Raw genomic sequence first — 18,267 nt, 5'->3', positions numbered from 1 at the left:
CCTAAGAGGCTGGCTGATGGCCTCGGGCCTTAGAAACTATGGGAAATAAGCAAGCAGACCCCCAGCCTCTGCACACACTCCCCGGCAGCACCCTGGGCCTGACCTGATCTGGGAGGACGCCCTAAGATTATGAGCCTCAGCAAAGCGCCTGGATGCCTAGAGGACAAATGGCAGCTGCCCTACATGCATTTTCTCATTCGATTTCACAATGACTCCGCGAAGTGAGCACCATCCTTATTTGTAGATTACAGAATTCAGGCTCAGAGAGCTAAAATAATTTTCCAGGGTTACTTGACTGGAAAAAGCTAAGTCTCATGGTTCAAATTTTGCCTGGTGAATTCCAAATCTAATGCTTTCGATTTTTGTAGTCTACAACCTTGATCTTAATAAAGAGCATTTCTAGGAGTCCTGGCTTCTGGTCACCGTCATCCGGCCCATCCCTGGGATGAGGATCAGAAGTGCATCCCCCCATTCACAAGAGGCAGCAGGAAGACAGTTAGTGGGAGGCATCAGAACATGTAGAGAAATGACAAAGACGTGCCCAGAATTTTCCTCCTCATGAGCATTTCCACATCAGTTGGGTCAGCCTGGCATGGTGGCGCATGCCTGAAATCTCACAACCAGGAGGCTGAGGCAGGAGGACTGCCGCAAGTTTGAGGCCAGCCTGGCGCTACATAATGAGTTCAAGGCTGGCCTGGACTACAGAGCAAGACCCTGTCTCAAAAAAACAGAAAACGAGCAAGCAACAGCCAAACTGACTGGTGTTCTTATGGATTTGACCTTATCCTCACGGACGGTCCTCTGAACCCACAGATTGCGATTCCAAGCCGAGCTTTCCTTAAAGATGACAAATGGTAAAGGGAGAGAGCAACACAGAGGAAAGGAGGCTGAGGTGCCTCAGTGGGGCCCCAAGACTCTCAAGCGCTACTGATTTCTGAACAAGTGTTAGAGAGCTGGACAAGGCCAGGTCAACTTCAATAGCGAGTCAGCAGCCTATTTGAGTATCCCGGAAAACCATGTGGCCATCACAGAGCAAGTTTTAACCCAACAAACTTTTATTGACATGCTATTACTATTTCAGATAGCAACATGGTAACCATGCTATCCTAGAAAGCATGTATTTGTAAACAGCAATTCTAGTAAATGAAGACAAATACAAAACTGTTTTGAATTTAGGTCACCGCCACAGCAAAAAAAAAAAAAAAAAAAAAAAAAAAAAAAAAATATATATATATATATATATATATATATTTAAGAAAGAATTTAATACTACACTATCAATCTTCCTATCTCAGAAATAAATGATGTGTGACAGCCTACGTTCAGGGCTGTGAAAAAAAAATCAATGATCTTTTCACAATTGGAGCTTTTGATATTTGCAAAGTGTTTTTGGTTCAGATGGGAAAAGTACTAGAAGAGGACACAAACAGACAAATCAATCAAGAGAAGAGGAAAAGAAAAGAAAGCAGCAGCCCACACACGGCAAACAAACCACTCCAGAGCAGAGCTGTACGAAGCTGTCCTCAGGTCTGATCCTCCCGAAGTAACGGCAAGCACCCCCGCAGAACGGCCAGGCTCTTCTTGGGCCAGCAGGCTCGCTGCAGCTTCCCAAGTAGTCTCCGACCCGACTTTGAAAACGGCATTGATTAAACTAATCCAACAACCCTCTACATATTAATGCTCTGGCTTCCCATGCCTTTACCATCAAAAAGCCGTCCTCGCTAAACCCAGGAGCCAAGCTCCTGGATCACACACACTGCACCTTCTGATCAAGAGCTCAGTTAATTTCTCTGGAGTTGCAAGACGTTGTAGCCTACGAGTCAGCAAAGACTCCCTTCCTTTATCAAGATTCCAAATGTCAGCAGTATCTTCAGTTGTAAACTAATGAAACAGTGTGATTATTATTTTTATCCTTGCTGTAGTTCCTTACATTTTGAAGTAAGTTCTGCTTATGGAATTTCCCTGATGGTTTACAGAATGGACACACAGTTTCAAGGACAGCATCAGCTTTACCTTAACCATCCCCAAAGGACTACTAACCAGGGACCTGTGACCAAACCGGGACGAGGGCTTGGGGCTTCACCTTTTCTCTCCTGGGTCAACACCCTCTGGACTCTGTTAAGGGTCTTCTATTGTTTTCCTATTCTGTTTTTAAGATAACAGATAGGATCGCCACAATTAAATCATGGAATCTTTAAACCTTCATCACTATTCATCATTAACATTATCCTCAGCTGCTTGATGTTTTCTCTGAATTAAAAAAAATACTACTTACATATAAATTAATCATTAAGTATTTAACCTATGAACACCTCTATGAGATCTGCTTCTTGGCAATTTTAGATAAGTGTGCATTCTCACTTTCCAAATGAATTTTAAAACCAAGTGCAAACAGTCTACTAACGAACATTTAAAATTAATATTTGACTATTTTCCAAACCAGTCTTATCTTCAGATTGCCAACCTACCCAGTATACTCAAAATGACCAGTTAGCCATATTTTAAAAATTAAACATAAGCCCTTGTGATTTAGCCTTCGTCAGTTTTGCATTTAGATGTGTCAATATGGAGTCAATACGAACCTAATACCAAAACACTCAGTCTCTTATGCTGAAATTTTATAAAACCAAGTATTCTGCTAAAGCATCAACACCCTTTCAGTCTCCTCAAACTCAGCTGAAGGAGAGTCTCAGTATAACTAAATATGAAATGGGCAAGTTGGATTGTCCAACACATTAAACAACTAAACACATAAGAAATGCAATTGAAGTTCCAATTCACTTTGGATTTCACTGTAACCTGTCATCAAGCTTCAAGCTGGGATCAAAGTATTCAGAGGTCACGAGTGACTGCCTCAAAGCAAGCCTGTGATCAACAGCACACAGCACGCTGACGTCACCCTCACGGGGGTACAGTCCCCTGCTAACTGTGGGTGCCAGTTTTCACTCCGCCACCCCACAGGCATGGGCCCCAGGGACTGACAGTTCTTCATGACACAGATATCGGAGGAAGAGGACGGCCATCCCAGTTTAAAGTCCGTGCCAATACAGGATCTCCTAGGAGGAAGGCTACTTACCAGAAATGAAAGGGTCTGGGACTCCGCTGGGCCCCTCCAGTTGGTCCTTCCTCTAGTTCTGTACCAGTTATTCTGCAGACGGAGAATAACTGGTACAGAACTGTGTCTCACTATCTACCAATTCGGAGATTATCTAGTATATAAGCATTTAAAGAAAAATAATCTGTACATTGATCAATCCATAAAATGCCTGAGGCAAAAGCGGGGATTATCCCTGACCTCCAGGACTCTCTGCTATACTGCCTTGAAGAGACCCTCTGTGAGAGCCGCACGTATAGGTGTATTACACAGAAGTGTGTGTAACTGTGTGCAAGACACACAGTGTCCCCAGCCACTTACACTGAGGAAAAGCCTTCATCCAGGTGACTTCCCAACCTGCACAAGCCTAGCACCACAAGCAGAAGCAAGCTCACTGGCCAGGCGCAGGTGACTGGGGTATAAGAAGCAACCCGGGAAGCCCAGAGCCCAACCACAGGGTCCAAACGGTCACCAAACACTGCTTTAACCTTGATAGCCTCCTAACTGAAAGGATTCAGAATAGGATTCAGTTCTTTATTCCTAGCCTTCGTGATGCAGAGAAAATCCACTAGGTTGCTATATTGTTTCTTCTAATAAATCAAAACTCTACAGAACAATTTATTTCTTGGTCTAAAAGACGTCCAGGTCATGATAATTGGGAAACTCAATTCAAACCCCTAACACCATTAAACGGATCAGGCACACTATCGTCAGAGTAAGCGACATGTGAACCCAGGTCTATTTTGTTATGTATGAAACACTCTCTCCAAGCTCTCTGGTTTTTTAAATGCCCCGACAGCACAGCTTTAATATAAAATGCTGGTGTTCGATATGTCAAAGCTCAAATATTCTCTGGGAAGAAGCTTTCATGCTTATATATTATTAATGCACTATCAGAGAACAGACCCCCAGCTCACTCTGGCCAGTGAGTCACTAATCAAGAACTACACAACGCAAATTTGGCAAACAGTAGCAGATGTGAGAAATGTCCTATTGGATATTCTTACTATAAAGGGACAAGACACAGAGTAACATAGGAAGTCTGCAGTTGGAGGTTAAGAGATAAAATGCCTACACTAAACAAGATAAATTTATCCCTTCATTTGGGTGAGGAAGCCTTTGGAAAAAAGCCTGGGGATGTGCATGCGCTCGAGGGGACAGCCCACATCCGGAGAAACTGCAGCTCTGGCAGGCTCCTCACGCTCCTGGTCCTGAACGCGCTTACCTGTACGGTAGGCAAACGGCCCCAGTACAAATCCTGGGAAGGACTGTGCTTCGATGAAAATGTTAATGCTAGGAAATGTTAATTCTTGCACAGGACTGATGGGAGAAAAATAGAAAAAATAATAAATAAAAAAGTATTTTTATTTATTTCTTTATAAAACAAATTTTATTTTAGTGAAAATTTTTATTTGGAAAGTCCATTCATTTAGGACATCTATGACTTTAAAATTGCCTTCATTTATTAAAAGTTCTGGCTGCTCTGCATGGTAACAGTGCAGACAGATGCACGGTGTGGCCAGGACTGACAACGAGACGCGCCGGCCTCACTCCAGGCACCCTGAGATGGGTAAGCGCAATTCCCAAACATTATTTTCTTAGACAAGGATGCTCAGAAGAGAGTTTATGGTTTAATAAGCCACAGATATCTCAGACACCACTCCAAGCCTGGCCCTCCCCAGCCCAAGCTCTGCAGTGCTTATGCCCAGCTTCATCACACAGGAAGAGGAGGATGCACACAATCGCCCAGCGTGTAGTTCCAACGATGTGCTAGGAAACACAGCGCTACCTAAGCAGCACGCGAGCACACGGGAGCTGAACGAGTCGGTCGTTCCTTACCTTTAGTGCCACGCACCGCCGTGAGGTTAGACACTTCTATTTCTTAAAAGAGCTTCAGAATAAAATGATAAAAGCCTAAAAGATTGCTGTGCCCCAGGCGGCAGAGCACTGGCCATGAGGAATTCACTAGGAGGCAGCAAAAAGGCAGAGGTCCTTAAACCTGAAAACGCCGAGTCCTTGTGGCCCTGCACGGCCTCGGCCCCTTCCCAGGCTCCCGCCGCTGCCTTCCGGGCCACCTTCAGCAATCTTGGCACTTACTACATATTCCGGGATGTACACGTGGCCTCTCTTTCCTTGCCGTTCGCAAGAACCTGGACACATACATTTGAGACCATCTTAATCCACCCCAATTAGTGGCCAAGGTCTAGTTTCAGACTCTGAAGCTTTTCCTCCTCCAATTTTTAACTTCTAAAAAAGAAAAAAATTAAGACTGCTATCTCGTTATCTGAACAGGTGGAACAACTAAAAACCAAATAAAATAAAGACTCTTCATGATCCATATTATTATTATCCACCCAAATCTTACAGGAAGACTCAGTGATCAAAAGCTAATATATATATATATATATATATATATATATATATATTTACAAATTAAAATTTGATTTATTTTGCTCTAAGAAAATTCTTTGAAGCTAAAATTCCCAGTCTAAACCTTTGATGATAAAATGCAGTTACTCATATGATTTTGTAAGTATATAAAATTCTTATCCAGCAACGTCACCTTATAGGAGAATTTAAATTCTAAGTCACAGTGTGTGCATATACACACGTGGACACCTCTTGATTGTAAAACTAACTGAAACTTTCATCTCTGAGGAGCAGCTGCATTTTTGTTTCTAAAAATGAAATCACATGCTGTGTAGGAAAAAGCCCTAGCTTGAAATTCACACTTAGACTCTAATACTTGTTAACTGGAAAACTCTCTCTCTCTCTCTCTCTCTCTCTCTCTCTCTCTCTCTCTCTCTCTCTCTCTCGCCCCCCTTAATCCCATCTCTATTTTCTGATTTTTTAGAGGATAATACACTGGCAGATTCCTTATAGGACACTTGTTAAGTATCAAATAAGGTATTATCTAAAAATGCTTTGGAAACTGAAAATATTATGTAATAGTAAAAAGTTATTAAAATCTGAAGTCTTAACACATTCAGAATCAAGATATAAAAATATTACACATAATTTATCAAAAAGCCCCAAATATATTTCCAAACAACTAAAAAAATCCAGTCTTAATGTTTGGGGGCAACAACATCTAGCTTTCATTGAACCCCACCTATAATATTGAACCAAAATTAAACATCTGATTTATCCATAATTTACTTGATCCTAATTAATTAAGCTAGCTAAGGGAAGAATCTTCCCAAATTAAGCTTCTTTTTATTTCAAGAGAAAATACATTTTAAATACAATCTTGGAGAAATAACTGTTTTCAAGTCTCTAAAAGGTTTCCATAAGGAAAAAGAGTTAGACATACTCTACTTGGGCCAAGAAGTGACATTACGAAAGTGTGCTTGAACAGGCCTCGCTGCTCACGGCCACAGCGAGGGCCAGCCGGGGAGTGCAGCAAATGATTCCAAAGGCAGTGAGCTCTTCATCACTTGAGGCATTCAAGCACCGACTGTACTTGGAAAGAAATACAAGTGGCAAACAAGCGTTTCTACAAGATAGTGTCTTCAGCCTGAGCCCCTTCCTCACATTCCCAGGGCGCCCAGAACTCTGAACATCTATCTACAAGCATCACATGCACAGCACTTTGCTGTGTTGAAATTTCCGACACCATTCTCCTCAAATCAAGATAACACGGGCATAAACCCTTCCGCAAAGCTTGCAGTTCATCCCTGCTTTGCCTTAGCATAATAGCGCTACATGAAAATAACAAATACGCCTTGTTACATACAAGTGAACTCTGCAAAAGAAAAGAACGCATGACTGATATCCCTAATTCTAGATTTCCTGAGTGCACATAAGATGCTCAGTAAATACATAAACAAATGCGCGAACACAGGCCTACAATACTCCTATTCAAAACTTGTTTCAAACATGACTCTTGCTTCTCCAGACTGCCCTTGCCCACTGCCCCATGACGAAGAGGAAGGAGTTTCTCCTGCTTCCACTGCATTTGCCACAGGCAGTTTTCTTTTGTGTTCTTTTGCTCCAACTGTTAATTCCTATGGTCTAGTAATTTCTCACCAAGAAACATCCTAAAAGTAAAACCTCTGAAATGAACTACTGTGCTTAGGCTTCCACGCTAATGCTTAATTCCATGGAATTCAGGGTAGTGAAGACGATGTCATTTTTCTCAGCCCAACAACAGCTTGTTGGCTCAGCACAACACACGACTCCAAGCCAAACTTATTCTGTCTTAATCTCTGCACCAGCCAGCCCAGCTGGGGACAGCACAGTGACCACACTGCCAGGTTCAACTCCCTGGCTATGCTGTTCTTGTTCATCTAGAAAGAAGGAAAGAATCCCATCAGATCAAAGGCTCTGTCTCAGGGCATGGGGAGACCAACACTAATTCAGCTTATGACTTAGTCTGCATTCAGCTCTATCCAGAGGAAGGTTTATTTGTCACTGGGTGTTTGAGTATCTACCCTTGGTTCATCCCCGTGCCTGTGACTTTGTCCTCCTAGCATGTTGACAAATGCCACAAAAATGTCAACTAAGCATCACGTACAACCAGAGAAAAAGGAGGGTGGCTGATCCCACAAGGCAAAACCAGAACAAGAACATCATTTAGTATTTGCGAACGCTTCGCCGTGCATGAAATGCTTCCCTGTGTTCCTGGATCAGGGAGGCTACTCAGCGGCTCCCCTTTACGACAGCCGCCATTTCTTTGGGCACTGTCCTGTGTCCAGCTTCTTTTCATGACTGCCAGTACAGCTCCCTATATGACTTAACTGCCAATTCTGAAAGGTTACAGACAACACATTAGATCCAGGGAGAGGTGCACTGGTTTCACCTGGGGAGATTAATATGAACAGCACAGCTCCAGCAGGCCCACACAGCCCAGGGGAAGCAATCTGCCAGCAGACACCACGCTCGCTGTACACGAACTCTTTGTGCAAAAATTGGTCATGGACTCTGGTTTTTGGATAAAACAATTTCTTAAAATCACATCCATATTCCTATGCATGGACGAATATGGAGATGGCTTGGGGACAGGAAGGCTCCTAGTTCCCAAACAACCCAACAGGCTCTGGATGCCCAGCAGAGGCCAGAGGATACGGCGCCAAGGTGCCAACGTCACCCCACGGACAAGCCTGCACTCTCTGGCCAGCCCTGGGCACCACCAGGCTTCCTGCACACCTTTTAGATTTCCTCCACGTGCTACCCACGAAGATTCTGCAGACTGAAGGACAGGCACAAAGGAAGCCACTGCTGGAAGAAAACAGGTCCGGAGCACAAAAGGCAGCGGCTGATAAAGAGCACTGCTGCTTAATGCTAGCGACTACTGAACAGAACAGCTCCTGTGGAGCTGCCATGACCTGGATTCCGTGGCTCCACTGTCCTTTCCAATAAAGCACTAACATGACTCGATGGAACCAGACACCTAAGTGGGCACACTCGGCTCTTTGAGCAGGCATTTTTGATATTCATTTGGACAGTAAAAAGCAGTGCCACATACAGATCGTCTGTTCGGGGGTTACTTTGATTGTGGTATGGTAGGGAGCATTTGAGAGCTATAGTCTCAGGACGGCCTACCCAGGATCACCCCTATTAAATAATCACGCTCCTATATAAGGCCACATTGTGGTCCCATTATAGCTGAGACCACTGACTGGTAACCCATATGCACAATATTCCCTGAACCCAAACCATCTCGTTTGGGCTCTAGGACAAGGGTCACTACAGCCCCTGAGCCAAATATGGCATGCAACTGTTTCACTGGGATGCACCGCACTTGTCCATCCATGTGCTACCTGTGGCTGCCATTAGCACTCAACATGGACAGAATCGAGCAGTTCTAAGCCAACCACACGGCCCCCAAGCATAAGGATTTACTCTCTGGACCTGTATAAAAGGATACAGGCCCCTGCTCTAACAGACCAAATTTACTGCCTCGATAGAGACTTATGTAAACATCTGAGAAGATCCACACAGGCCAGACTTTCTGCAGAAGAGGAGAAAGCAGAGGAAGGGAAGAAAATCGAGGTAAGGAGACGGGGCGCCAGCATCAGCTGCTACCCAGCATGCTCTGAGGTCCCAGACTTAGCTTCACATTGAAAGCGGAGATGACGCCGTCTGAGCCAAAGTGCAGAAGCACCGGCCTATTACACTTTCCCAACGGAATGCCAAACCTGCAAGCATATCTTCGGTATCATAAACACGGGTCTTCCGTCATCCAATGACGAAGACCACCTTATCTTGAGAAACTCCCAGAGAACTTCCTTGGGACTGAGGTGTAGCAACAAAAACTGCAGTGAAGTGAGACGCACATGACTACTGACCGCTCTCCGTCTGCTTCAGACACTTGCCCCACCGTCGCCGCCACAGCCCAAGGCTGTCCTACAGCCTCTCCTGCGGCCTCGGTGACGCTGTTTATGACTGCCTCGATTTGCTGAACTGATTAAAAACCTTTACCTGTCATCGTTATTTCGACTTCGAGAAAGAGGCAGTGATCTCAAGGTGCCAGACCTTGTGATTAAGGTGCAGACAGGCTGCAAGGTGTTATCGGACACCAACTGCTGCAAATGCTTGCTCAGCCAGGGGTGCTCAGAAAGCAGTTAATGCTTAGACTAGAAAAATGATTATAGTAAAAGACACAGCGCCAGTACTCTCTCTCCAGACACCCCTCTTCACTTAGAATACCTGTATCCCATCATTCTTGGTATTGTATCATTTATGACCATGACAATTTTTAAAATGTATCCATTCACTGTGTCTTTCAATCACGCCTTGTCACAGGGCACAGCATTAGTCCTCTACATCCCAGGAGGAGAAAGACAGGCTGGTCTGGCCTGGCTAGTGGTTGGCCAGAGGACAGTTCATTGATTCAGGGCGACGGACCCACTGCAGGGAGCAGCGTGTACTGGTGACGCCATGGTGCTGCTGACGGCGTCAGGAGACGAAGAAAGAGAACAGGGGCGGGCGCAGACCGCGGGCCTCCCCACAGTACTCATCAGCACCACAAACGCTAGGCAGCTGGATTTCTAGTGAGCAGTGGAGGAGGAGCAGGGCCTTTCTTCTGAGGCTGACAGGTGACAAAAACAGCCTGACCAAAAAAAAAAAAAAAAAAACAAGAAAGCCAGAAGGAATCAGAAATGTAAACAGAGAGAAAACGAGAAGTGGGTGGACGACGAGAGCCAAGACGCCTGCGTAAGACTGCAGCCAACCTCTGTCTAAATCCCCTGGGAGCACGCAGCAGGCCCCAAGCAGCATGAATTATATATGACTTCTGCACGTTTTAGCACACATGAGGATGAAATCAATGTGCCTTAAAAGCTAATACAAAAATTATCTATCCAGCTTATTCCCATAATCTTACCCGAGCATCAGGTTAGGTCTCTACTAAAATGCCTCCAAAAAACTGCCACTTCATAGTTGAAGGCTATTATAAGGAAGAACTGATCTGACACTAACTTTGTAAATTACAAAACAAATGAATGCTTCTGGGAATGTATTAAAATGAGAGAATCCTGGAGGTGAGACTCAGCAGAGCGCGCGGCTCTCTCCCAGGTACATGTGAGGCCAACGCCCGCAGAATCCAGAACTATCATCTAATGAGCAGGATGAAAGGCCACGCCAGGCAGAAAGCTCACCTGTGAACGTGGGAAGCTCTTGCATTCTGAGGACCGGAACTGGAGGAAAAGATGCACGGAGAAAGATAAAACAGGCGAGGCCTGGACCTCGGGAACTCTAATACTTGGGGAGTCCAATATACAGCTGGTGAAGGGTGGAAAGCAGACAGAACAGGACCTGCTGTCCTGGGCGCTCAAGGGACAATGGGCTGTGGGAGGGGCAGGAGGAAGAAGCTAGCTACAGGAGAGTGAGTGGGAGGCCTGACCAGCAGCCAGCGGCCGGCCGGGAACCCGCAGGGACTGGAGAAAAAGAAGGGTCAGGCTAGGAAAGGGCGGTGTGGCTCCTGGCGTTGAGTGCATGGGGCTGGAGGAAGGTATTAATTTGGGTAGAAAGATCAAGAGTTCAGTCTTGAGCTTGAATTCACTATGAATTAACTGAGCACTAATATATGTAGAAATCAGGTTTCTATTTAGTTGCCGAAACTCACTCACTGCTATACAGAGGTTTCAACAGACTCTAACAACAAGGAGGTGCTCAGTAAACATTTGCAGAACAAATAAAACTTTCTCTGGTAATTATATCTCTCTCAGTATCTTAACAATGTCTTTAGATTAAAATAAATCATGTTAAAATATAATTTTATGTTTAAAATGTGACTAGAAATGCTTATTGCTTTTATAATACAAGACACAGAAAATAACTGTCTTTTATTTCGGTACCAGAGGGCCTTGCACTAGAACACATTTCAAGATAATGTTCTTCCTTGGTGGAGCCTGAGTTTGAAAGAAATGTATGGAAAGACTGTTTTATTTGACCTCTGATTATTTAAATTTTTCTTTTTAATTCTGTGGCATGTGTGCTCTCTATTGTGACTTCCAATTCCTTCTGGAAAGAGTCGGAGAATAACACGGAAGGCAACACTGTACTTCAGATTAAATGTAATTTGTGAGGATTACAGCTGTACTCCAGCTCCAGGCCCACCCTGGGAAAAGGAAAGATCAGAAGTCACCCCTCCAAAGGGCCGCGGGACCGCGAGGCCTGGGCCCAGAGCACCTCCTGCCACTGCGCCGCAGCTCCTTCCCTCTCCTCCCCAGGACAGTCGGTCCTGGTGTTCATCAAGTGCATAACCTGGGCTGACACAGCAGCACACAGGACGATTCCCCTGCCCATGTCCCTGGTAACCCCCATAGCCCTGTACCTGGCTTACAACACACAGTCAGGATATCTTAGGCGGCGGCAGCAACGATTCATCTTCAAAGAGGTTTTCCTCACTCGGAGGAGTAAATGTGAGTGGTCAGAACTTCAGGAATTGGGCCCGGCTGGCCAGAAGCAGCCCAGGAACAGGACCGGTTCATTCCCCTTCTGGAAGCACTGCTGAGGCGGGTCTGGAGCGCAGCAGTGCCCTCCCTCTGCGCTCACTGGCTCCTTTTCCCCACAATTTATCTTTCTTTTTCTTTACAACTTTTTTTTTTTAAGACTCTCTTCATTATTCCCCTTATATTTTCATATTGTCTTAGCTATTCTTCTCTCGTTGCTGGGACAAATACCCAACACCCAAAATGAAGGAAGGAAAGGTTCATTTTGCCCACAGTTACTGGAGGTTTCAGTCCATACTCAGCAGGCTCCAGGGCAGAGCGGCACACCGCAGAGGGCAGCCTTCCATGGTGGCAGCAAAGAGCAAGAGCGACAGGGGAGAAGTAGCAGCAGCTCAAGCAGCTGGCTTCTCTTCCCTCCTTACACCGTAATGCAAGTTACCTGCCCCAGGGCAGGTGCAGCATCCACACCCACAGTAATCAATCAAACTCCAGAAGCCGCCCCAAGACTGCATGAGGCTTTGGGGGGACACCTGTACATAAACCATGACACACATTCTACCCCACTTTGACCTATTCATGGGACATGTAAGCAAACCGCCTGACTGCCGCGTCCTACCATGAATCAAAGACAAACAGCAGCCTCAGGAAATGCTGGCTTCACTTTAGACCCCAAGATCTGGGGCCAGCCACTCACTTCAGCAACCTCAAGGTCAAAGGAAACCCTGAGCCACTGAGATCCTAGACAATATTGCAAATCCTGTACTGCGGACTTTGTCCAAATCTGCTAAGATGCACCTACGATGAGCAGTTTCCTTGAGATATAAAAGACACGATAGTTTGTTAATTTAAATACAATTAGAAAATTCATAAAAACATAATGTACATAAGGGATTGGAGGGAAACCTATCCATCGCCTCCTAACAAAATTTGAAACGCTGACACCGGCATTTACATTCACATTTTCCTCCATGCTTTTGAAAACCAACTTAACCCAATGAAAACATTTGCCCACTTGCTGTGTTAGTTCACAGATGACTGGTTGGAATTACGGGAGACCGCTGACAACAAAACGCCCTAGTGGAACAAATAAAAGCAACACATCCTGATCAGGGCCCTAAAGACTTAGCCGGATGTTCTTTAGAACAAGGTCCCAAGAACTACAGCTCTTCACCATCATTGGCTCCATAGCTGTTCCAGGAAACTCAAGAGCCATCAGTCCTCATACCTCTGTTCACAGAAAAAAGAAAAATTGCCTCCCTTCTGCCCTGTCCAAGTGGGTCATGCAGCTTCTCTCCCTGCTCAGCCTGCCCTCCAGTGGTTGCCAAGTTCTAATGTGGTTCGCTGCATATTTTAAATGCTGAAAGTGGGCACGGCCAAAGGTTAAGAGCGCGGCCGCTGAGCGAGGAGCAGTGTGCCTGGGAAGAGACAGAGGCTGAGATCTAGGTCACCCCTGCAGCGAGGACCTATGTCCACAGGATCCTTATCGCTTACCGGTATTCATGCTTTTCTATGGCCATTTTTTAATGTTCTAAATTAAGAGCAGTATTCCCAGAGCTTTAAGGGTGATCTGAAATGATTTTTAAATAAAAGTGATCCAGTCATCCTATAAATGGAATCTCTTCTGTAAAAGGAACTAAGAAACATTTCATAAGTCTTAAAAAAATAACGACTCCCTGATCACCCTCCCCAGTGTGTCCCTTTCCTTAAAAACCACTTTCCTTTTCCTTAAAAAGCACTTTTCTAGCTCCACAGAGGCTTCTGGGACCCAGAAGCGCGTAGGATACCGGTAGCGGGCGGCTTGCTGTTCCTCCTGGATTTCTTCATCTTCTTTTATTTTCCATGACTTCTAAAAATACCAGAACTTTAAAAACTATGAGTGGAGCATAATGTTAGGCAAAAATCTTAGCATCAGAACTTACTGGGATTTTTCTATATTCCTGAGAACACCACATACAAGAGCTACCTTAGAGGCCAGGAAGTTTCTAAGGGCTCCCTGCAAAACAAATGAACAAACAGCTTCACAAAAGTGGAGAAATAAGAGAGTAATACAACATGCTGATAACTGAATAAAATACTGATTTTCTTGTAGCTCACATGGCATGACTCCTGCCTATAGGAGCTCTCAACCTCAGATCTGCCCGATAGGACTTCCAACTTGTTTTGCTGAAGACGACACGTCCAAACAAATGCAATAGAAAATGGGCACACATGGACAGCCCACAGAAAGCTAAGGCATAGAACCACAGTCGCTGATGCTTACTATGTTGCTGAGATGCCTAGAAAATAATCAAAGATGAAGGATTCCAGGCTCCCTGCTCATGCCGCTGTCCTCTTCCTGTGCACGTACCACACCCATATACCACCGCTGCGTGCGTGTGTCCACGAGGCGGCGGCAGCTGCTTGCAACTGTCCTCTCCCTTCCTCTAGGGTAAGTAAGAGACAGCTGGTCCTGCACCAGGCACACTCCGACCTGGAAGAAAGATTTTAACTCCCTGTCTCCCCAGCAGATGTCACCACAAGAGTGCGTCCTGGTAAGTAACAGAACTAACTGCTATCAAAGGGACCTTAAACGTAAGGGGCCACCTTCCACCCCCCAGTGTCGATTTTACAGCTAGAGCTCCAGCACCCATCTGAAGACTACAGCATGACCAGCCCTGAGGACAGAGCTAAATGTTGATGAGGGCAGAACGAGAGGACAGGAGCTCGAGTCCCGACGACCCCCAAGGAGGCACCAGACCCAGCCACACTCCGCCCTGCCTCGATTCTTTTACATGAAAGAGATACATGCATTATTTTATCAAGTTTCTTCTATTAATGATTCACTACTGCATTTACCACAACGCAACATAATAGTTCATGATTATTTTCTAACACAGTCCAAGCCTGCTCTAGGACAAAACATTTAGCTTCAGTCCTCTGCAGAAACTCCTTCAGTCACCACAAGATAGCACCGCCAGGCAGGTGCAGCGGAAAACGCTGGTCTGGCGCCTTCCCTGAGAACAAAAGCTGGAGCTGAGCTCTGCTTCTCCGCGTGCGCTCAGCCCTGCAACCGTCCTCACTCCGGTTCCCTCCGGCCAACTCCTGGTGTCACCCCAGAAGGACACGGCGGTTTCACCCAGCCCAGGATGGGCCACGGGCTGGGCACATCGCCCCAGCTTCACCGCTTCTTCCCCAAGCAAGGGCTTCACTGCAGCTTGGGCCCCGCAGCGGTGCACCGCACTGCTGGCTTCTTTTGCTTCACTACTACGTTAGAAGGACTACAGGAGCACATCAGAAGATACTCTTCAGGTTTTTAAGTATTCATAAGTAAACTAGGATCCTAAATACAATATTAGCAGTAACTACAGTTACCACTCCTTGGTTGATATCATATGACTGTGGCTAGCACCTCGCTTGGGGCATATTATTTGGAATTTAAAATAATATATAAATATTTTAGACAAGACAGAGGCTCACAGAACCCAAATAAACTAAGATTCCCAGAGAGCTCATGGACCAGATTACGATGAAGCCCAGAAACGACTATATGCTTAAAAGCACGTAGTTATGTAACCCTGCTCCTCACAATTTTAGATAACATTACAAGAACCTTTCTCTTTTCTGAACTGCAGTAAGACATTTTAATCACGCCTTTTGCTAAAGTAGCAAGAGCATTTCTTAAAGCAAAAACAAGAAACAAAACTTGGTAGAATTTGTCCACAAAAGGTAGATAATGCTAGAACAGAAACAAAATAAAGCACAAAAGCATTTTTCCCCAACTCCACACGTTGCTAACTAGTTTCAGGATGACCAACATGCTTCTACAACAAGGGTTTCTCTGCACCTTTTAATTTGTACGCATCTAAACTAAGCAGGAGCACCTAGAGTGACATGTTCTTGGGTAATTACAGCTCTGCATGCCATTTCTTTTGAAAACAGGTCTGTTTTGTTTCCCACCTCTTTGTTGAAGCTTTGGCTTTCATAAAGCAAAGAACACAGAAAGAAATCAAGCCCTTAAAGCATCCGCTGAGTGCAACCACAATTTAGCGAGCATTTCAACAATAAATGAGCTTAAAATACAAAAAAAGAATCTTTCTAGATGCATCCAGCTTTGTAGGTGTATGTGGAGAGTGTATTTAATTTAAAGGTACATAACGACAGTGATTCCATTAAGTTTATCATTAGAATAATGCATACTTTCTTGAGCTGCTGAAAACTAAATAATTAAAATATTCCTAGGAGAAGTAAGTCAAACAGAAGCTTAGAGCTCCCTCTCTCTTCCTTTGGAAGAAATCCCCGAAAGCCGGCGCCTAGGAGAACAGGAGTTACCAAGGGAACAGCCAGCGCCGCCCCTCCCAGCGCTGCAAGCACTGGAGTACACTGGTCGTTCATTATTCATAAATGATTTCAATAGTAGAAGAAAAGAACCTTTAAAAATAGAAATACTCACAAGGCCATTTCAAACTGTTCCAGCCATTTTTTCTTTAAATCTTTTGTTTTGCAATAAAATTCCAGCCCATTTTGTCCTTGGATGTGGATGAGGTAGAAGCCGTAGGACCACTGTTAAAATGAACATCCTCTGAGTTAATAGCCATCACATATTAAAAATATCATGCTTCAAAATTCATTAAATCATCTCTGTACCCATCTGAAAGCCCCTCACAACATTCTCAACATACAGACTGAACCATCTAACTTGTTACTGCGGTCAGCTTCTTCTAACAGGTGCGTTCCACTGTGCGGGTGTAAGGGCACTGGGGCGCCTGACCAGCGGTGGTACCGGCCAGCTGTGCTCACAGGGGCCTGCACCTAGCGATCTCTGCACCCGAGCACCAGGGCCAGCAAGCCACCTCCCACCCTCAGGGACAGGTAGGCCTCTGAGTTCGTGAGTTCCACGACCCCAGCTTTAGTCAAGCGCGAGTGCAAACTATTTTTAAAAATTGCACCTGCTTTGAATGTGCACCAACTTTCTCTTGTCACTGTCCCTAAAGAATACAACATAATAGTTTCGATAGGAATTATACTGTATTTGGTATTATAAGTAATCTAGAGATGATTCGAAGTACACAAGAAGTTATGCGTAGGGCCTGTGCAAATAGACCATTTTACTTGACCAACTTAAGCATCCACAGAGTTTGGTATCCACATGCCGTATCAGCATAACTTTCCCAAATACTCAGTGCTACGTGTCAGTCATCCTCATGAATGTCCGAGAAGCCACCTTCTTATTTTCCTTGTCAGTCGTCGGGTTGTTGGCTATCTTGTACTGCTGGAGATCTATGATTTCCTTCATTTCATAGTTATCACCTCTCCTTTTACACACAATCACTGCCAGATCAAATAAGAAGATATGCCTGTGAGAGAGAGAGGCCCATCAGAGGGAAGTGCACCGGCCAAACACTCCTGCCTTGCCTGAACGCCGCCGATGGGCATGTCCTAGACTGAGAGCAATGAGGGACCTGCCCCGTAGGCCCGCGTGCGCCCAGGCGCTCGCCCTTGCCACCGCACGGCCTCCCACACCTAGGATTCCCAATTTGAAAAACGAGACATACAGTGCAGAGTGGCTGAAAGGACAAATGAAGTTAAACTGCAGAGCTGTTTCATGAGCAGTTGCTCATTGATTTAAAAGCCAAATCTCAGCAAAATGACAGCTAACATGGACTCAGTTACCAGCACCAGGTCAGAATGCCTTGGGAAGCGCGGGCCAGCCCTCTCCGGAGGGGGACTCCTGCTGCCTGCCCGGAGGGCTCGTCATCTTCTCCTCACCTCAGGGGCCCAGCCAGGCTTATCCAGGTTGGTCTGCTCCTGGTCACGATGCCAGTGAGGTGCGGAGCAGGCACGCCCAGCTCACATTTGCAGACCTGTCCTTGCACATTTTTTATGCTGCCCTCTGATTTAGTGGACCTCCTGTCACCTAAGCTGAGTCCATGAGCAACACATAATCAAAGGGAGGGATGGTTCACGTCCTCCTTTCCTTTTTCTTTCTTATTAACAACAATGGAAATTGGTAGAAGTCAAACCTCACAGCTACCGCACAATACCAGTATTAATATATTTTCATAAACTCTCAGACCTTGACACACATATTTGTCACACAGTGATGACAAGGATATATTCACAGACCTCTAATACTTCTGTCACTTTTAAAGCCTGTGGATTAAAAGGCACACGGCTCCAGAGAGCTGCCTACGCAGCCAGGGTGCCCAAGGCAAGCGAGAGCGCCTGCTGCCCCCTGCTGGCTCCCACTGGCTTCTCCAAGGAGTCCAGAGACCTAAAGCCTGTGGCAACCACACAGGT

At 45.3% G+C, this 18,267-nt stretch overlaps 1 protein-coding gene across 1 annotated transcript in view; it reads right to left on the bottom strand.

Moving 5' to 3' along the window:
- The window catches only part of Vav3 (vav guanine nucleotide exchange factor 3), a 347,338-nt gene that overhangs the window by 135,436 nt on the left and 193,635 nt on the right, over positions 1–18,267 (bottom strand). The window contains exons 13-14 of the mRNA XM_023721699.1: positions 17,192–17,324; positions 16,421–16,530 (exon numbers count right to left, since the gene is read on the bottom strand). Coding sequence (XP_023577467.1) covers positions 16,421–16,530; positions 17,192–17,324 — 243 coding nt within the window. The remainder of the gene's footprint in view (positions 1–16,420; positions 16,531–17,191; positions 17,325–18,267) is intronic.

The sequence above is a fragment of the Octodon degus genome, unplaced genomic scaffold, assembly GCF_000260255.1.
Source record: "Octodon degus isolate 3935 unplaced genomic scaffold, OctDeg1.0 scaffold00084, whole genome shotgun sequence".
In the NCBI taxonomy this organism is placed as follows: domain Eukaryota; kingdom Metazoa; phylum Chordata; class Mammalia; order Rodentia; family Octodontidae; genus Octodon; species Octodon degus.
This window is presented reverse-complemented; position numbering and strand designations above follow the sequence as displayed.